The sequence below is a fragment of the Glarea lozoyensis genome, assembly GCF_000409485.1.
Source record: "Glarea lozoyensis ATCC 20868 chromosome Unknown GLAREA17, whole genome shotgun sequence".
In the NCBI taxonomy this organism is placed as follows: Eukaryota; Fungi; Ascomycota; class Leotiomycetes; order Helotiales; family Helotiaceae; genus Glarea; species Glarea lozoyensis.
This window is the reverse complement of record NW_007360991.1, coordinates 327,845-347,208: the sequence shown is the minus strand read 5'-3', so window position 1 is coordinate 347,208 and position 19,364 is coordinate 327,845. Positions and strand designations below refer to the sequence as shown.

General features: G+C 46.2%; 9 protein-coding genes across 9 annotated transcripts; 6 read left to right on the top strand and 3 right to left on the bottom strand.

Moving 5' to 3' along the window:
- Nucleotides 1–166: 166 nt before the first annotated feature.
- On the top strand, nt 167–837 carry GLAREA_11948 (uncharacterized protein; the record flags this gene model as incomplete). Its single annotated transcript, XM_008082730.1, has 2 exons — nt 167–608; nt 659–837. 2 exons carry the CDS (start codon nt 167–169, stop codon nt 835–837), a joined length of 621 nt encoding a protein of 206 aa, XP_008080921.1.
- Nucleotides 838–878: 41 nt separating this feature from the next.
- Nucleotides 879–3,913, bottom strand: GLAREA_11947 (DHS-like NAD/FAD-binding protein; the record flags this gene model as incomplete). Its single annotated transcript, XM_008082729.1, has 6 exons — nt 879–2,149; nt 2,586–2,867; nt 2,934–3,318; nt 3,426–3,499; nt 3,546–3,675; nt 3,725–3,913. 6 exons carry the CDS (start codon nt 3,911–3,913, stop codon nt 879–881), a joined length of 2,331 nt encoding a protein of 776 aa, XP_008080920.1.
- Nucleotides 3,914–4,889: 976 nt separating this feature from the next.
- On the top strand, nt 4,890–6,385 carry GLAREA_11946 (uncharacterized protein; the record flags this gene model as incomplete). Its single annotated transcript, XM_008082728.1, has 2 exons — nt 4,890–5,685; nt 5,745–6,385. 2 exons carry the CDS (start codon nt 4,890–4,892, stop codon nt 6,383–6,385), a joined length of 1,437 nt encoding a protein of 478 aa, XP_008080919.1.
- A 434-nt stretch (nt 6,386–6,819) lies between these two features.
- On the top strand, nt 6,820–8,680 carry GLAREA_11945 (Actin-like ATPase; the record flags this gene model as incomplete). The annotated part of the gene is made up of 3 exons (XM_008082727.1): nt 6,820–6,880; nt 6,933–7,378; nt 7,442–8,680. The coding sequence occupies 3 exons, from the start codon at nt 6,820–6,822 to the stop codon at nt 8,678–8,680; spliced, it is 1,746 nt and encodes a 581-aa protein (XP_008080918.1).
- Nucleotides 8,681–9,329: 649 nt separating this feature from the next.
- Nucleotides 9,330–10,552, top strand: GLAREA_11944 (uncharacterized protein; the record flags this gene model as incomplete). Its single annotated transcript, XM_008082726.1, has 3 exons — nt 9,330–9,448; nt 9,505–9,702; nt 9,772–10,552. The coding sequence occupies 3 exons, from the start codon at nt 9,330–9,332 to the stop codon at nt 10,550–10,552; spliced, it is 1,098 nt and encodes a 365-aa protein (XP_008080917.1).
- Nucleotides 10,553–11,480: 928 nt separating this feature from the next.
- On the top strand, nt 11,481–12,451 carry GLAREA_11943 (POZ; the record flags this gene model as incomplete). Its single annotated transcript, XM_008082725.1, has 2 exons — nt 11,481–11,635; nt 11,689–12,451. The coding sequence occupies 2 exons, from the start codon at nt 11,481–11,483 to the stop codon at nt 12,449–12,451; spliced, it is 918 nt and encodes a 305-aa protein (XP_008080916.1).
- A 532-nt stretch (nt 12,452–12,983) lies between these two features.
- GLAREA_11942 (MFS general substrate transporter) lies at nt 12,984–14,369 on the bottom strand (the record flags this gene model as incomplete). Its single annotated transcript, XM_008082724.1, has 1 exon — nt 12,984–14,369. The coding sequence occupies one exon, from the start codon at nt 14,367–14,369 to the stop codon at nt 12,984–12,986; it is 1,386 nt and encodes a 461-aa protein (XP_008080915.1).
- A 756-nt stretch (nt 14,370–15,125) lies between these two features.
- Nucleotides 15,126–16,639, bottom strand: GLAREA_11941 (Clavaminate synthase-like protein; the record flags this gene model as incomplete). Its single annotated transcript, XM_008082723.1, has 6 exons — nt 15,126–15,215; nt 15,262–15,303; nt 15,361–15,442; nt 15,497–15,548; nt 15,605–16,337; nt 16,397–16,639. The coding sequence occupies 6 exons, from the start codon at nt 16,637–16,639 to the stop codon at nt 15,126–15,128; spliced, it is 1,242 nt and encodes a 413-aa protein (XP_008080914.1).
- A 1,821-nt stretch (nt 16,640–18,460) lies between these two features.
- GLAREA_11940 (uncharacterized protein) lies at nt 18,461–19,312 on the top strand (the record flags this gene model as incomplete). The annotated part of the gene is made up of 1 exon (XM_008082722.1): nt 18,461–19,312. One exon carries the CDS (start codon nt 18,461–18,463, stop codon nt 19,310–19,312), a length of 852 nt encoding a protein of 283 aa, XP_008080913.1.
- Between the last annotated feature and the right edge of the window lie 52 nt (nt 19,313–19,364).

Below are 19,364 nucleotides of genomic sequence, written 5' to 3'. Positions count from 1 at the left end.
AGTGAAGAGAGTCAATGCTTTCCTGACCTGTTCGGGCTTAGGCGCGTTGACGGGGCAACAGTCTCGGAGAATATCCCAAGCTCCCGTCATGTCTCTCGACAAGCCGAGGAAGAAGAAGGAAACGAAATGAGAATTTATTCCCGTCCTTATAATGAAATCTGGAAACATGGCGACACCTACGCTCCTTAGACGCATTCTTCTTGCGCCCCCGACCCTACGAAGTTCGCTTTCTACGTCATTACGATCTCCTCCTCAAAGCCTCGTCAGGCAATATGCTACTTCTCCAAGCGTTTTGCAACGCTCCTTTTGGCTAGATATGATACCGAAGCCTTTGCGAAGAAGTTCCCCATCTACTGCTGTCAAAAAGAATATAAAGAAGAAGGAATGGAATCCTGCGACGTTTTATATTGTAATTTTTCTGTTCATTGGGTCAATGGCTATTCAGATGATTGCTCTACGGAACGAACATGCAGCATTTACTCGTCGGGCTGATGCGAAGATTGGGCTCTTAAAGGAAATAATTGAACGTATAAAGAATGGAGAGAATGTTGACGTTGAAGGTCTCCTCGGGACCGGTGATGCGCAGAGAGAGAAGGAATGGGAAGAAGGTATGCTGTCCCAATCCTATGCAACGATACAATAGCTAACTTTGGGTTAGTCCTCCAAGAAATTGAAGAGGAGGACAGGATGTGGCAAGAGGCAAGAGGTTCAAAGTCGAAACAAGTAAACCAGCCCGAAGATCTTTCTGGCGCGCATGATGCTCAGGAAACCGCGAAAGTTCACAAACCAGTCTCTCAAAACGAATCGAAGAGCAAAGCTCCAGCTGGGTTCTATTAATCTAGGATATTTTGGTTTACATGACTATAATACATGGGCCGTTACGACAGCATGTCTTTAAAGATTCTGCTATTCGTCCTCTGTCCGTCTGTTGGAACGGATGTCTCACTATTTGCAAAACCGGTGCGTCTCAGCTGGTTGACAAGGTCTGGGAGAACTTTATCTGTTCCCATCTCCACTCGACATCCGGCATCTCCAAGATGGCCCATGGGCAGGTCTCTGAAGAATAGCTCTTCACCCCTCACTCCACCAAGGTTCAATATGCCTATTGGCATACCACGCTCCTTCGCCCTTTTCGCCAATCGCCAAGCGGAATATGTCGCAAGAGATGTGCCAAGAATCAAGAGCCTCCCAGAACCATCAATTGCTTCTTCTGCGGCTTCCTTGACTCGAGCAGCTATACTCTCGCCAAACATCACCACAGCGGGCTTCAAAATGCCTGCTGTACTTGACGGAGCCCAAGCACCTTCCTGATCAACCTCCACTTTGGTTTGTTTACCATCACCAGCTATAGGCGGATTTGCAAGGCAGTGTGGGCAGGCGGGATAACGAAAGGTGGTGTAGGGCGCTCCTGGCAAGTCAACATCACCATCCGGGTTCGTCTTCATGCCCTTCGCGCGGCGTTCTTCGGGGTTTTCGGTATCGAGTGCTCCCGAGACAATTGCTTCTTTCAAGAATGCCGCCCATGCCGGGTTCAATCTTGCAAGCGACTCTTGGAATACGTCTCGAGGAAGGTCGTTATGACATGTGACACAAGTCAGCGCTCGCAGATATCCATGGAGCTCTAGAGTCGGAAGCTCAGGATGTGCGATTGAGTGGAAAGAGTCCACGTTTTGCGTGACCACGCTCCGCACAAATCCCATATCCCCAAGATTCTTGACAGCATAATGAGCTATATTCGGCCTTGCTTTATGTAAATTAGTCCACCCCAAGAAACTCCTCGCCCAATATCTTTTCCTCGCCTCATGGCTCGCCAGGAATTCGTGATAGTAAATCGGCCGATACGTCTTGTTAACCCTATAAGTCCCATTCGTGCCCCGATAATCTGCCAGTCCAGACGCTACCGATATTCCCGCTCCTGACAACACAACCGTAGATTTTGGGTCTCCATGTCCTGCTACGAGGGACCGCGACGGCGGGGCTGTTAGGAATCGAGATAGAGCTGCGACGGCGCCGGGGATGGTGTTTGCATTTCGTGGTATGATGCTAGGAGGAGGGAGGGGGCCCGTGTAGGGTATTCTCATAAGCGGTTTTTGCATTGAGGTGGAGGCATTGAGACGTTTGGTGCTGGAGAGGGCAAGGAGAGAGTATGCTTCACGGCGTTAGTGTTGCCAAGGCTTAGGGACTGGAAATTCGAATATCAGCGTCATGAGCTCCGTCCACCTGGATGGCTCCACTTCGAAGAAAGAGCAGTCACGTGGCCAGATCTGGAAATGCATTGAAAATAGATTGGAAATGTTGTTCTAAATTGAAGCTTATACCCTTGAATCAAGCAGTAATTATTCGCGGAGCAGTATTTTGTATGCGCAACTTCATGTAGCAATTTTGGCTATAATCACAAAATTCGCCTATTTCTCTGACGAAGACGAAACGACGGGAGACTCTATGCAACGATTGCTTTCGACGGAAATTCTCAAATCGGATTAGGGATTCCTTATATCTTAATTCCTCAAGTTCGACAAACGATCGTGTGTGATCTAGCATAGCACCTTTCCTCTAAGCAACCACAGCCTCGATAACACTCTTACTAAAGGAATCGTTTGCGTAGAAGATGTTAGATATTTTCAGACCGGCTGCCTCGAGAAGCTCTCCGTGTTGCCTCTCTGTGCGTTCCATGCCTGAAAGAGCCATCATATTCATATCCTCAATAGTCATAAATCGAGAAGCTCCTCTCTCTGGTATAACCCACTCGTTGACAAGCAGTCGTGAGTAGCTTGGTTCCATGGCTTGACGCAGATTCGTCAGTATTTTGAGATTGCGGGAAAAGTCATGATCGTGTACGATGAAACGAAGGTAATAGACTCGAGCGCCTATGTAGAATTAGAGTGAGACTCAAATCGGATGGCTACACTTATGATGGTGAATTGGTTATCTACCTTTGATGGGCTGTTCCAAAAAGAAATCGTGAGCTTGAAACTCGATGCCTGGAAGGTCCTCTCCTTTCATCTGGGGAAGGTCTTGGACCACAAGCTTTCCAGGTAAAGTCGGGAAAGTATCCTTCAACAGGTTGGCCTGGTGACCGAACCCTCCACCAACATCGACCATCGTTACGGAGTCCTCTCCAGCTTGAAGTCTTTGGATCATTTTTGCCTCTACAGGAAATACCTCAGTCCATTGTTTATGACCCATGGTGAAAGTACCCATGTAGAGAACAAACGCGTTCAGATGGGGGCTGCCGAAGAAGATATCCATGGGTGTCACTCCAGTAACCTTGTTGGCCTTTCCGAGAGCGGTGACTTTTGGGTCCGTAGGGTTTTGATACTTGACATCTTTGAGATGCTATGATAGGCTGATCCAGGCTGGACCCAACAGGTCGAAGCATGACTCCAGCGCAGCTTCGTTCTAAGCGATGCAAATGTTTTGCTTACAGTTGTGGAAAGAAATCCACTGCCTCCGTCTTCTTTTACTGCTCCAAAGGCCGCAAGACAGCGCATGATACGAGCTATTTATTTGTGAGGGGGAGTCTGGTTTCTCGACGATCAACTTACCGATGAGAACAGGATCTGAATTTGTGTCTCTGGCAATGGATGCCGCTGAAGGAGCGGGCGTTGCTTCATCATTAAGCAGTTTGAATATACCCAACTCAACGGCGATTTTGATAGTTGATGTTTCCAAAAGCTGATGGACTGTAAGTAGTAGTGCTTCCTTCACAATGGTGCCCACTTACTTGGACGCAAACTCGCTCGATGACATCGTCTGGGCGTTCTAGAGCCAACACCAGCTCTTTGGCAGAAGCTAACAGCGCTTTCCTTTCAGTGGCAGCTTCTGGGGCTCCCTCTGCCACTTGGCGAAGTAACGAATTGAAAGGCGAATCCATCATACGGTTCGAAATTGGAATTTTGAGGGTGCGACCCATCGTTTTATGAAGATATTCATGCCAACTCGGCTCCTAACAAACCAACACAGAGCAGCGATGATTCGTCTTGCAATTACGAGCCGGCAGGAATAGTACGTAGGAGACGACTCAGAAGGCCAGAAACGAAATGCAGACGTATTTCCAAAACTTGCAAAGGAAAGGTACCAATTAAAAAAACAAGACAATCTGTGAAGCTGCAGAGGACACTTACATGATGTTGTGTATACCTTGAATCGCTTTCTAGAACCTATTCCAAGATTTCTTCAAAATGGCTGTAGAGTCCCACCAGCGTTGATTGATAAGTAATAGCAATAGACGAAAGTACCCTTCTTACTTCAGCTTATTTTTATTAAATATGGACATATGATCGTCTAAATTCGTGAGTTGTGGAAAGCTTTGTAGATGAAAAGGGGACGTTCAGTATCCGGTTGTTGTCCAGTTGAAGCCTCCCGAGGTCCAAGGAAAACCGTTGGTGTAACCGTGTACGTCCGTCGGTCGCGTCATCCTAGGATTTGAGATTGCTTTTGTATATCTTGCAATCGAGCCGCTACCAATTGCTCTACATCAAGTTTTTCGGAAACGCGCTTGATAATCATGACATGAGTATTGATGGTGGGCTGACACGGCAAGAAGACTTTGAAAGTGGACGAATTGTCCCCTGCTCACGTACGATTCGCAATTCCAGCTCCATGACTGGCGGTGTCGCAATTGGCCCTGGAACTATTTGCCTACAATTTTTGATCTCTTGGCAGATACTTTGCACTTCATACAAGTACTCTTTCCTCAACCTGTAGACTCAGCGTTGCATTCTGTACTTGTGATCGCATTACCGCTTCATCTCTCCCTTTCCTCCTCCGCAGCCCGTATTTGAAGAGCCGATGATCTCGAATTTGGACAAACGTACTGGGGCGTCTCCCCGGCTCTGTTAATATCCCTTTCCCCCTCCCTTCATTCCAAGGAAACTTGTCACTATTTAATGCCTTTCCGCTCATTCACCAGCGGCGTCAGCTCGTTAAGGCCTGTCGCACCGGCACTGAGGCTGAATTCTCAAACGACGTTGAGAACACATCACAAGCAACAGTTTCGCATCCTTCGGTCCGCTGCTCTTCAGCACTCTACGCGCCCAATTCCTTCGCGAGTACACGTCGCTTATCTACGATCGTTTACGAACTTTATAACATCCACAAACGGCTTCAACCCCAGATATCGAGCTATGGCTGCCATCACCAAAACACAGACCCGGTCTCATGGGGGGCATTCGCATCATCATCACCATGACAATTCATTTCTTACGTCGACGAACAAGCAGGACCCGGGGGTGCGGATCACTCGCATTGGATTATACTCGAACTTGGGCATGGCACTGGCGAAGGGCGTTGGAGGATACGCGTTCAATTCACAAGCAATGATTGCTGATGCGTGGCATAGCTTGACAGATTTGGCCAGCGACATTTTAACTCTGGCGACGGTGTCATGGAGTTTGAAACCCCCTACAGAAATGTTTCCAACTGGTTTTGGAAAGATAGAAAGCTTGGGTTCCTTGGGTGTCAGTGGTATGCTGTTGTTCGGCGGATGCTTCATGTGTCTGAATAGCTGCGAGATTCTATATGCACATTTCTTCCTAGACGCTGCCGCGGCAGCAGAGGTAGCAATGCATGGACACGGTCACAGTCACGGCCACAGTCATAGTCATGCTGTAGACGGACCAAGTCTTCACGCGGCATGGCTAGCTGCAGGAACTGTAGTCTTGAAAGAGTGGTTATACCAAGCAAGTATGTGTCCCAGATACTGCCTGTCTTTTTTCTGCCCCAAGCTAATTAGTATCTCTCAGCCATGAAAGTTGCAAAGGAACGAAAATCCTCTGTCCTTGCCTCCAATGCCATCCACCACCGAGTCGACTCTCTTACCGGCATTGTCACGCTCTTCGCTATCCTCGGCGCGAACTTCCTCCAGAATGCAGCGTGGTTGGATCCGATCGGTGGACTTTTAATATCTCTTCTTGTTATCAAGGGCGGATGGGGCAACACAGTTTCCGCGCTCTACGAACTGGCGGATAAGGGCATTGACGAAGAAACCAAAGCATCGATCACTAAAGCCGCGAAGAAGAGCATAGATTCATTAGCTCAAGGATCGCAGGTGGAACTACGAGAGGTTGAGGGTGTCAAATCTGGACAGAATTATCTTGTTGATGTACAACTGGCTGTACCAAACACATGGACGGTGGAAGACATGAGAGAGGTAGAAGAGGGGCTCAGACAGAGAGTTGGGACGAAGGTTCGTGGGGTTCGCCGGGTGAAGGTCCGCTTCGTGCCAAAAGATGACGATAAAGCGACGCTCTTCGACGAATTCATCCCGGGAGATTTGAGCCAAAGATCCAGCCCAGAACCAGAAGAGCACGACCATGATCACGACCACGACCACAGCCACGACCAAACACATAGAAATGGCGTAAATGGTAAAAAGGGTCAATAATAGGTAGGTGACTGTACATTATCGAATGCTTGGTTGGGTTTTTTGGGCGAGTGTTCATGTGGGAAGGCGTTTTCTCCAAAGTCCCACAAGACTCTGGGCACGGCTGCATTTATACAAGAGAAATGGCGTTTGAGTGGGCGGCTGGTTTGGATGGGTCAAGAGCTGCTATGTCACAGATTTATACATATATAAATATTTTGCTCTAGATTCCCCTCATTTTCTCTTCCTATCATTCGCACGGGTATATCTATGGAGCGACGCCAGGGCGCCACAGCGGGACATTCAGGCTAAATAGACCTGCCCCACTAGAGCTCTCGCCATGCATTGTTTGGGATTTTTGTCATACAATAAACTAACCCCAAAATCTGCAGCCGCACACGTCGACGTGGATTTAATACAATTCTTCTCATCGTTTTGGATCATCAGTCTTCACTATGTCTAATCAAGAAGGACCTTTGTATCTTGGTTTCGACTTGTCTACGCAGCAATTGAAAGGTAACAGCTGCCTGTAAATCGAAATCAACAAGTAGCTGACGAACCTTGTTAGCAATTATCATTACTTCTGAGTTAAAGGTTCTTTATGAAGCCAAAGCCGATTTTGACGCGGATCTCAGTAAATATGGCATCAAGAAAGGTGTTCTTGTCAATGAAGCCGAGCGAGAAGTCATAGCTCCTGTGGCTATGTGGTTAGAAGCGATTGACCTTGTCCTCCAAAGACTAAAGGACAAGCATGTCCCATTTCACCGGATCAAGGGAATTTCAGGAGCTGGTCAGCAACATGGAAGTGTCTACTGGAGTAACAAAGGAGAGGAGGAATTAAAATCTCTCAATCCAGATGAGACTTTGGTGAACCAATTGTCAAAGGATGCGTTCGCTCATCCATATAGCCCAAATTGGCAAGATGCAAGCACTCAAAAGGAGTGCGATGCTTTTGACGATGCTCTTGGATCATCCGAAAAACTGGCCCAGGTGACTGGAAGTAATGCTCATCATGTACGTCGTCGTCCGATTGTTCTCTCTGCCAAAACATTATAAATCAGCTGACAAAAGATGTAGCGGTTCACGGGACCACAAATAATGAGGTTTCGAGAAAAGTTTCCAGAAGTTTACAAAGCAACTGCTCGTATCGGTCTGGTTTCTTCTTTCCTGGCGTCTGTATTTCTCGGGAAAATTGCTCCAATCGATATAAGTGATGTATGTGGTATGAACTTGTGGGACATTAACGCTGGGAGCTGGAGCGAACCACTTCTCTCTCTCGCTGCCGGAAAGGAAGGATTGCAAGAGCTCAAAGCAAAGCTAGGAGAGGTTCGCGAGGATGGTGGTGGCTCAATGGGACCTGTGGCCCCATACTTCGTCTCTCGTTTCAACTTCTCTCCTGAGTGCGGAGTCGTCCCATTTACAGGAGACAACCCAGCCACTATTCTATCACTCCCTCTGCGACCATTGGATGCCATTGTTTCCTTAGGGACATCGACGACGTTTCTCATGTCTACACCAACATACCTTCCTGATCCATTATATCATTTCTTTAACCACCCAACGACCGCTGGACTATACATGTTCATGCTTTGCTACAAAAACGGGGGTCTAGCACGCGAGAAAATCAGAGACACTCTTATTCCCTCCAAGACCAAAGATCCATGGTCTACGTTCAACGAAACAGCTCTTTCCACCCCACCACTCGGCCAATCCTCTTCCACAGACGAAGCAAAATTAGGGCTCTACTTCCCTCTCCACGAAATCGTTCCCAACGTCCGAGCTGGTACATATCGCTACACCATCTCTCCATCATCTCAAAAGCTCACACCTGCCACCCAACCTTGGCAACCCGAAGCAGACGCCCGCGCAATCGTAGAGTCACAAATCCTCTCCCTCCGACTCCGTTCCCAAAAGCTTGTCTCTCCACACAAAGATCTTCCACCTCAACCACGGAGAATCTACCTTGTAGGCGGTGGCTCTTTAAATCCCGCTATAGCACGTCTCGTAGGCGATGTTCTGGGTGGCGCTGAGGGCGTGTGGAAACTAGATGTTGGTGGAAATGCATGTGCGCTTGGAGGTGCGTATAAAGCTGTCTGGGCGATCGAGAGAAAGGGTGGAGAGAAGGGTAGCGATGGAAAGTTTATCAATGGCGAAAGTTTTGAAGAGTGTATTGGGCAGCGATGGAGGGAGAGTGAGGCTGTGGTTAAGGTTGATGAGGGGTATAGACCTCAGACGTGGAAGAAGTACGGTAATATTTTGGAGAAATTTGCGGAAATGGAGAGCGATGTTTTGAAGGGTGAAGGGAGGGATTCATGATTTGAGCCCTAGAAACTTCGTCCGCGAAATTAAGCTGAGTCCATGCTGTATAAAACTGAGTAGTCGATTTGTCGAAGTGGATAACTCTATTGGATGATCTTTAAGCGAGATCAAGATTTATCTCTTACATTTTTCGACTCAGTATTATTACGTTCACGGTGTTTTGATACGTTCCGATTGTTTAACAAAGGATAAGGTACAAAAATGGTGAAAGCAGATACTGATGTCCCATGGTGGTCGTCCAGAGATGATTAGGTAAGGGTCCAGGAGGTCCATGTTCAAGGGGTCCAAACGGGATGTAATTTCGTGAGACAAGGATTAATGCAACGACTACCAACACGATCGCTTTCGGAAGGAAAGACATCTCACCAGTCCTCTGCATAAGACGAAGCTGTGTTAAAACTTGGAGATCAATCCTTCGTCAGTTTGAAAGCAATAAGCTGACTTTCGATATCAAAATAAAGGGTCTACAAAATAACTTTCGGGTATGTCCCATTTGATGCACCCCCTTTTCTTCGAAAACGTGCTCATTCGTACGACAGATATTCTGCCTAATGATTCCAACAGCTATTTGATTTGATTATCACTTAGTAGTCACACCAAAATAACTCCTCTCCATTCTAAGACAGTTCGACGTTCAATACTCATTATGGCTTGCGAAGGCGAATGCCCCTCCGAAGAATCATGTATCGACTGCGAGTCCAGGGTAGAGAAATCGGTACAGGATTTTATTGCAACCCGTACACATGTGACTACGGTATACGAACTGTCAGTATCATTATCCATCTTAACACTTTCTACTCTTCAAAACTGACGTCTTGTAGCATCAGAGCGTCACCTGATATGGTTTCTTTACTCGTAGGAGTACAAAGAGTGCGGATACCATGCCATAAAGCTCTGCTTGGATTTTTCTCGAGGTTTTTTGAATCGGAACTTTATCATGAATCTTTCGAGGCTGCGAAAGCAGAATTGTGTTTGCCAGATGAAGAACCGTACCAAGTACAAGACTTTGTGACCTGGCTGTATACTGGGCAGACTCCTTTCCAACAGGACATTGATGGGCTGCTGAAAAATTAGGCCTTGAATAATAGGCCATCTCAAAATGTCTTTGCTGATGATGTCTCAATTTCCGACGAAGATACAACAGACGGTGTTCCGTCAGTGTTTGATGAAAACGAACAGGACTGGCAGGAGGAATATGTTCCTAAAAAATCAGAGACCAGCCATGAACTCGTTGAGGAGGACGAGCTCGAAGAGGACTCCATTGGTGCGGAGATGCTTGACGAAGACGTTCCTGAGGAAGAGGTGCCAGATGAAGACCGGTCGGAGGAAGAGATAAACGATGAAGCCAGTTCCGAAGAGGAAATGTTCGATGAAGATATTGCTGAGAAAGTATTGCCCTATGAAGATATTTCTGAAAAAGAAATGCTTGGCGAAGACACCACTGAGGAAGAGATTCCCGACGAAGTTGGTTCTGACGAAGAAATGGTCGGAGGAATTATTGCTGAGAATAATACACTCGATCCAGATGCTCCAGTCAACGCCAATCCCGAAGAAGCTTTGGCCGACGATGCGTCTGACTCGCCTACCGAAGAAAATGACTCCTCTGTCTTGAAACAACTATACAGCAATGTTCTAACAACCCATGTTTTCCTCGCACTCGACGCAGACGAGCCTGATCATCCTCTTCCCGTAGAGAGCGAAAATTTAATAGATGATGTCCCCCAACCACTAGATGAAGACACCGACGACGTTACGAATCTCTTTCCTAGGTCTAATTTCGTCACACGCGAGGTCTACCACGCGCAAATGTGGACACTTGGACACAAGCTCAAATGTCCAGAATTTACCAACTACACGATCAATACATGATCCGGTATTTTGAGAATTACCCTTATGGATTTCCAGACACAGAGTTTGTATACGCCAATACCAAACGTAAATCTAAACTCAGACTTCTCTACAAAGATCTGATCGCAGGCAACGGACCTCTACGATTCACACTCCAATCGGCTGACCACGAAGAATGGATATTGCTCTTGGCAAAGGGGGGTGAGCTGGTGAAGGAATGTATTCAGGACGGGTTCACGAACTCGAGGAAATCTAATAAGAGACAGCCGTGGGGAGGGATGAATTATGAGAGGTATTTGCAGAAAACTAGAAGTCTTGAAGTTAAGGCTTGGATTAAGAAGAGATATCCAAGGTCTATCTAGGATGCTTAGGCATAGGCATCTCATGCGTAACATAGGCTAACTACATGGATTGTTGCACTGATTAATGTATTAGTACACTTCTGTTCGAAGTCAGTACGCTGAGAGTATTAGAGGAAGCTACTCGGAAGGTATTTGGGTTCACTGTAGTTCCTGGCAGAGAAAAGGAGGCTTTAATTAGAGAAACCATAGTGTAATAATTCAATCACTCGGTGAGCGTGTAATGATCAGCTTTGTTGTGTGTTATAGCGCAATGTCGTGAGAACAGAGCTCGGGGATTAGAGAGTTGGGTTGTCTCCGATTTTTGGAACAGACTTTGATTTTAACACTTTGTAGTAAACAACAAATTCACTGGCCTCAATCAATAGTAACCACTCATCGAGTCTTACAAAGTTACTCTTAGATGAATCAGTCTTACAATTTTGTGTTATTTAAGCAATCGCCTCGAGCGTTTGCTTCCTGCTACACGGTGCGCACATTTCCTGAGTCAAGAGTAAAAGACATCACATACCACGACTTCATCTACTCTTTAGCAAACAAGCAACGTCCTCTCTGATCAATTGAGCTTAGACTACTACTAGCCTACAACCATGGGGGCCTCGAACTCGGTAGTCTCAAGCCCAGCCGCGGCGCCAACGAAGAAGTGTTTAGAATGCCAAGAGAACAGCTCTTTGTTGAAAGATTGCGAGCTCTTAGAGGACATGTTCGAGGAAATATATGAACATGGAACTGTTGTAGCACAACTGTAAGCCTGACCTTCTTATTGTTATTGGTAAATTTTACTGACCAGGGTGGTAGATTGGCAGCAAATTCGGAAATTGTAACATTGATTGTTGGAGAGGAGAAAGTACGAATCACTTGTCATAAGGCCCTGCTTGGTTACTTTTCAAGATTCTTCGAAGCCGCGCTCTACGGCGGTTTCAGTGAAGCTGCTGCCATGGAGATTTCTCTGCCTGACGAGAAGGTGGAGAATATGAAATGCTTCGTGGCGTGGTTGTACATTGGTAGTTTGATGATTGCGTGCAATCGCGGTGTCGTTGAAATAAAGAACACCCACGAGTACGATAGCAACGGCGTTGAGATTTGTTCTCATGGGAGAGAAAATGGACCGGAAACTCATGAGCGTAAGCTCAATGTTCTTTCACTATGGGTTCTCGGAGACAAACTTATGTGTCCATCATTTGCGAACAGCGTCATCAATGCGTGTCTTATCTTTTATGATGACGAGTCTCCTTACGAATTGCCGGAAGTCAAATATGTGTTTGAGAACACGACGCCTAATTCCGAACTTAGGGTCTTGTTCAAAAGGTTAATAGCGGCAGATGGGCCGTTGCGAAAAGGGCGACATACTGAAGACAAAAACACGACTGAGCGCGAGGCGTGGCTGTCAATCTTAGAAAATGGTGGAGAAATTGTGAGAGAGTGTGTCCAGGACGGCTTCACGAATTACATTCCAAGAGATGACAAAGAGTCGCCATTTGCAAAGGAAAACCTGGCCAAATTCATGCAAAATGTCCCAGAAATCACAGCAGAAGAGTGGATTAAGAAGAGATGCCCATGATAACGCGAAATCGACTTCAGAAGAGCTTGGGAGTAGCGTTGGGAATCAGGGGTCTCACAGTTGAGCAGAACCGCGAGTTCCTGTCATACGTGGAAAACAGAAAAGCGAGGAAGGATGAACTTTACATATTAGTACGTTTGCTAGATGTAGGGCTTTCCTCCTCATGGATAGCCTATTACTTGCAGGAAATATGAACGAATTCCACTCCACAAGTTCAACTTCTAATCCTTTTTCTCCTACTTTCAGTCGAGAATAAATTTGTGGGCCATCTTCTTGTAAATTTCCTGTGTTTATTGAAATTCTAAATTTCTAACGGAGCGTTGGGTCTCGAGGCCATTCTGGACAATTTTTAGTGACAAACCTACCATGAGATCTCTGAGATTTCATTAGATCATGAACCTGTAACTCTTTATGGAAATTGGCTCCTATGCTACGACTTTCAGAGCATCTCATAACAAATCTCCGCCCACTATTGCAGAGAAACATTTAAATTCTCTCGGATATTTGTCCTATGTACATATGAAAGTCGTCTCTAAAGTTTCGCTTTCAATTTCCAACCAACCGATGCTACCCTCGCCGCGATTAAGAATGCAAAACCCAACGCCATCGATGCACCCGCAAACATCTGCGCGTACAAATATGTACCATCTCCTTTCTGTACCAACGCGCCACCGAGTGGTGAGCCCGTCAAAGCCGGCACACTTATAACGCCTAGCATCATACCCATTCTCACACCTTGTTTCTTTGGATCTTTCGTCAAGCTTCCAAGAGTAGCTAGAAATAGACTTTGGATTCCAGCTGCAAAGAAACCATAAAAGACAGCGAAGGCATAGAGACCACCGACGCCCTTCACCGCGGACCAGCAGAACAAACAAATGCTGGAAAATGCAACGAAGGGAAGCAGAGTGTTCAGGGGTCCAGTGTATCGATCAGATATAAATCCAGGCAGTAATCGGCCGAAAAGACCTAAGCCATTCATGACACTGAGCACATCAATCGTTGTAGTGTTGCTTGTACCAAGTACCTGCTTCGCCCATATTCCGACATAGTAAAATGCAAAATACAAGCCCCAAAATGTTAGGAACATGCTAATACTAAACAGTAGATATGGCAACTCTTTGAAGGCTCCTGGCTCCAAGAAAGGCCCAGTACGTCTTGGGCCAAGTCTTGACTTGAAGAAAGGGACGGTCAAGCATGCTGTACTCAGCATGACAAACCCGATAACCCTCACAGTCCACGGAAAGCCAATTCTGGGAAGCAATCGAGAGGCGATAGCAGGAAATATCACACCTCCAGTGGCAGAGCCAGAAGCTGCGATTCCAATCGCTAGTGCCCTATTTCGCGCAAAATATCCGGAGAGGATAGCAAAAGCAGGACAAAATACAAGTCCATTTCCCACACCTGTACATATTCCTTGAGCAAGCAGAATCTGCCAGTATTTGGTCGCGCCAGACAATGAGAAGGTGCCGAGGAGCTGGAGTAATGTACCGAGGATGAATACTGGTCGGAAGTATCCAGCATCCGTCGCTCGACCTGAAAAGCTACCCAAGAAGAAGAGCAGAAAGATTTGAAGAGAACCAATCCATGATATTGTCGATGGTGGAAGGGACAAAGTGGTTGTATAGTGTGTTTGAAAGACTCCGTAGCTGTTAATTATTCCCCATGTATTGAACATCGCTAAGTGACACAGCGCAACCTGAGACCACGCCGTAAATCCATGGTCAGGTGGAGGACCAGTAGCGTCTGGATTTCTGGTACGCAGTTTGAGCAACAAACGTATTAGCAAGCCATGGCTTTCCTCAACATGATCATGCCCAGCAAAGACTGTAGTCGAAGTCCCCAACTCCGCTTCGATCTCGGTAGACGCACTACTATCCTGCTTTCCCTCCTCGACCACAATCTCTGTTTCTTTCGACATGGCTTTTGGGGTATCGAAAAGGTACCCAACGAGTCCGTCCAAGTTTTCTAATCTTGCTTGGTCGAGAGTGGAAGAGATAAGTCGTGGTCAGCGGGCATGGCGCTGAGGTGGTTGAGCGGCGAAGCTGTTGGTGGAAACTGGGGTTTGCTGCACCTCACCTCCCGCAGGCTTACCCCCACACTTGGTTGATCTTTACCGTACAGAGTGCTAAATGTACGTATATACTTCGCCAATCGGGGTACGAGGAAATACGAGCACCCATTTTTGACTTCATTCCTTGACTACTAGGCTGGCTGTTTATGGAGTTTGTAGTTCGTGGATTTTAGAATCACCGATTGCTTAGATACAAGTCAATATTACGGAAGTAAATCACCACAAATTCAAGACATTAACACCGCACCTATGTCACGAGTCAACCTCACTCGTTATCTTTGCTTTTTATGTGGTATCATCTATGCAGACTTCCAATTGCTTGAAGTTGGTATTCTTGTTGGCTTCATTCAAGAGGTCAAGAGCTTATCAGTTGAATGTCTCTACAGGAAACAACTGCAACGCGATGCAGAAGTATGCTATGGAATTTAGAATTCTCAATACGAAACTGTCACCGATTGCTACTTTTGAGATCGTCGGTAACACAATAGTGTGCTTAGAAGATGATCGTTGGTGATGGTCGTAATCTACAACGGATTCTCAAATAAATCAGGATTATGCGGGGAACACGGCCATAAATTGAAGCAACCTAGCGCTTATGATAATCTAAAGCTTAGAACTACGTTGTGGTCCGATTGGTGTTTCATACGGCTTTTCAGCCTGCGGCGTGAGACGGGCAAGATGACGGCGCTCACCCTGTGTTTCATTAGTGAGTGTTTCTGAACATGGACTGTTTACTTACAGATGCCCAGTCAAGCATTCCCGAGTGATTTACAAGACGATTCTGGCAAGTGTCAGCTCGGATGATGGAGGAAATTCTCAGCGAAGAGCAAACACTTACATCAAAGAGGATCACCGCCCCTTTCTGCCACTTTACTCTAGCGTGGAAATCTGATCCAAAAGCAATATGATCGTAGAGAAACCTTCAAAAAGATGTCAGGAAAGTGGAACTAATTATCTTGGCGAGATTGACTTACTTCAAGAGCATGTCACTCTCTTCCTTCTTGAGACCAACAATGTACCGTGTATCTGAAGAAGACACGTCAGCTTGCTCGAGAGCATCATGATAAGAAAGAAAGACTTACATTGTGGATTTACAAAAAGTGCTTTCTCTCCAGTCACAGGATGTGTTCTCACAATGGGGTGTTCAGAGATAACTGGCTCCCGCCTAACGATACCCCCCATCAACCGACTTGATTCAACCTGCTCAACCCCAGAGTGCATTGCAGTAAGTCCGTGAAGTCGTTTCTGCATCGGGTAACTCAATCGTCTGTACGCCTCAGCGTTATCGGAGAAAAGAGTATCTCCACCAACTTGAGGTCCGTCGAGCATGTACATGATCGTAGTACCTGGCGGTTGCTCTTCATAGGTCACATCACTATGCCAAGTAACAGATGTAGTTCTGCCCGCCAATAAGCCTTGGACTTTCATATCACCAGCGCCGCGGTGAACGATGTGGATTTCAGGAAATCCCTCAGGAGCACCGCTGATAGACATGACGTGTAAACGGCCATAGTATGCAGCGAAGGCCGTTGCATCGCTGATCGGTAATGAAGCAAAGTCTTGGTCTGGGAAAACAAGAACTCTCCGTTGTGCAGTGAGAAGTGCTAGTTGATCTCGCCCTGCATTGTTCAGGCGGCTAAGTTGGATCCCTCGCACGACTGAACCAATTGTCGGTGTCAGATCCTCCTTTTGAACGTCAGATGGTAGGAGATCTGGGAAATTTTTGTCGGCATCGAGACCGTGTTCCACATGTCTGAATGGTTGAAGTGGTGGGAACTTCTGCTTAGGATCCCAAGTAGGAAGGTAATTAGGATGCTACGGAGAATTCAGTATGCATGCAGTATCTGGGGTGGTTGGAATCAATGAGAACTTACTGACGCTGGAGGATAAATATGATTTCCAACCTCTTCTATCTCCCTATCAAAGCCACCGGGGCCCGTAAAAATCTCCTTATAACCAGTATTTGCAAGTTTTTTCTGGGAAGTGTCGGTTTCGGTATTTGCGGAAGGCATAGTGCTGGCGTAGAGGCGTAGTCTTGGATGCGATGTGCTGTCCGAATCGCCGGCATGATCTGTTTGACTTGATGCCTTTATACTTATTATCCGCTCGTGGTCCATGTTCTAGTGAGGCACAGCACGTTATTTGGTCTCAAACTGATGTAAGTCTGGGTCTGTTCCTAGCTAGTGAAACGCTCAGTAGATACTTTCTATCGGTGCCTCACTGATGAGATAACCCACTTGGATAGCAAAAATTTACCTAGTTTTGTGGTATTAGTCGTTACTATCTTACCAACATATATTTCCCAACGACTGATCTGAATTTGAGAACAGACGTAGCCAGACTTCACATTTCGCAATTATTATCTCCACCCGTGATCTGATAAATGTGATCGGATCGTTGTTTGAAAATTTATTCCTATGGTTCCAGGTCGCCGAACATCTCACCTGGAACTCGACTTACATCTCAGCCAATGAGAAACTGAGAGACTCAAAATTTTACGTGAAATATTGCGTGGCTCTCTGAGTCTCTAAATCCTGACGTGTGGTCAAACTGCTGTCAACCGCTTGGAAATACGGATAGCTCTCCGCATTTGAAGCGGTCATCCTGCATGTAAGTGTTGAAGTGACTTGCTGTCAAAACTGCAGAAGATAAGCAAGGCTTCACCGTGGCACAGTATGCTCGGATCTAAGTAGAGTCCGTCTCCGAATATTCCGTACCATAATGAAGGAAACCAATGAGAGAGAGTGTGTAAGACCTAGGAACGAATTGCTTTTGCAGAAAAACATTGCTCGCCTCTCGATTTGCATAAATGCTTTGAACGTTTTGTACAACATGGGAGTTTAATATTTTTTCTTTCAGACCGCCATTGACGCTTTGCCGAGACTATCATGAGCACGATGTTTCTAAGACTTCCGTTTCATAGTTCGAAGCAAGTTAGCTTCGGTAGTTGAAAGAGCTAGTAGAACTAGGGTCACCGAACCACCCAGTCCTAATCCTAGTATTTGAAGCGGTCTACCCCGCGTTAGTACCGGGGTTATTTGATGGACAATAACTTACCGATTTCGGCTTACATGACAAGGTTCAGAACCCCTATGACACGGATCAATCGTTACAATCGGGATGGAGAACATATCTGCATAGCGTACCAAACATAACTCATAAGTGTTCAAATGCTGCATGGCATACAGAAACGTGCTGATGTGCAGCGAATCACAGCTTGTCCGGTTATCACCCATACTCCAATTAAGCGCTTCCTCAAATGCTTACCAGTAATTGGTAGATTCAGGACCTGTATTATTAATGATATAGTTAATTTTCTTTCTTGAGTTCACAATAATCTTAGGCTGTGATACTTGGTTCTTGAGTGATTAGTAAGTATTTCGAAGACGCTTTGATAGTGTAGCATTCTCTAGACTTTAGCACAAGCGATCTATGATCATATGAAAAAGAAGTCTCACCAGACAAGGAGAGTCCATCAAGTTCTCAGTTCCCTATATTCAAAGTCTAATAGAGTGTAAATCTGTAAGATTTGATTAGCATGTCAGAGTCTTGCCATGCATATGACCATACTTACAGTCAAGAACCAGATGTATGATAAATACACTGACACTACAACTTACCAGTAAATTTACTGCTTCTTTAGTCTCTAAATATTTTGGTTTAGGATTTGGCCGTCGTCACCCCGCGTTCTTGTCTGCAGCTCGCACAAATTATCCCATTACAGACGGGGAACGACCAGTACCACACTTCGACTTCGACAGGGAATCCCTCTTCCTTTCTCAGAATCAGATAAGCATTTTACGTTAGAAGCTCGACGATGGGGTGTCTTATATATGGTTACTCCCAGCTACAGCCGGAGGAGAGATCCCCAGTAGTTCGTTACTCCCGGGACACATTTATCATTCTATCATACCAAACTTCTCGAAACAAACACAAACATGGAGTCAGAGAAACTCCTCAGTCGTAGACTCAGTACCGACTCCTCATTCGATGAATTGGACATCGAACATCAAGTCAAGCCTCAAAGAACACGCCGTTCTCGCTTAGGTCGGGTGGCTCTTCGACTCCTCATATCATGGCTCACCATCTGGAGTACCGTCAATGTTTCCACTAAGCTTTACAAGACTTTCCACAAGCCACAGAGAGTATCTTGTGCTTGTGGTAGTTCTCTTGCTGAAGCCAGGGCCTTGAACTGCAGATTCGACTCCTTGGCCTCGGCATGGCTTCGACCAGCCTGTATCGACGAAGATCTCACTGCTGAGTTCAACCGAGCTGGCCCAGAAGCTGATGGATCATGGAACTACTACACCGACTCGAAGAAGACTGGTACCTACACACTCGACCAAGTTGCCGCTCTTGCTGATACTGGTATCTACTATTACAACACCCAGGCGTGGCACCTTGCTCACTGCACCTACAACTGGCGTAAGTCGCTCAGAACTAGATGGACTGGTGTTGTTATGGAAGCTCGCTCGGATACAGAGGGCCATGTCAAGCACTGTGAGGCGATGATGAAGAATGGTCTCCCACTTGACTATGTTGGAACGGTATCTGCTATTACTTTCGATGCCGACGCCGCTGGACTAAGGGAGAAGATGAATGAAATGCACAAGATGCACGAAATGAAAGGCATGCATATGCATAGCAATGAAATGCATAATAATGAGATGCATAGCAATGAAATGCACGGTACGTTTCCTGCTTTATTACTCCTGATGAATTCTGTTTCCAAGTGGCCGGGAGCATATTTCCTCTTTCGACGCGGCTCTCGGCTCTACAGTGAACAATAAAAGCGTATATTAATTTAATGGATAGATTCAGAGATGCACGGCAATGAGATGC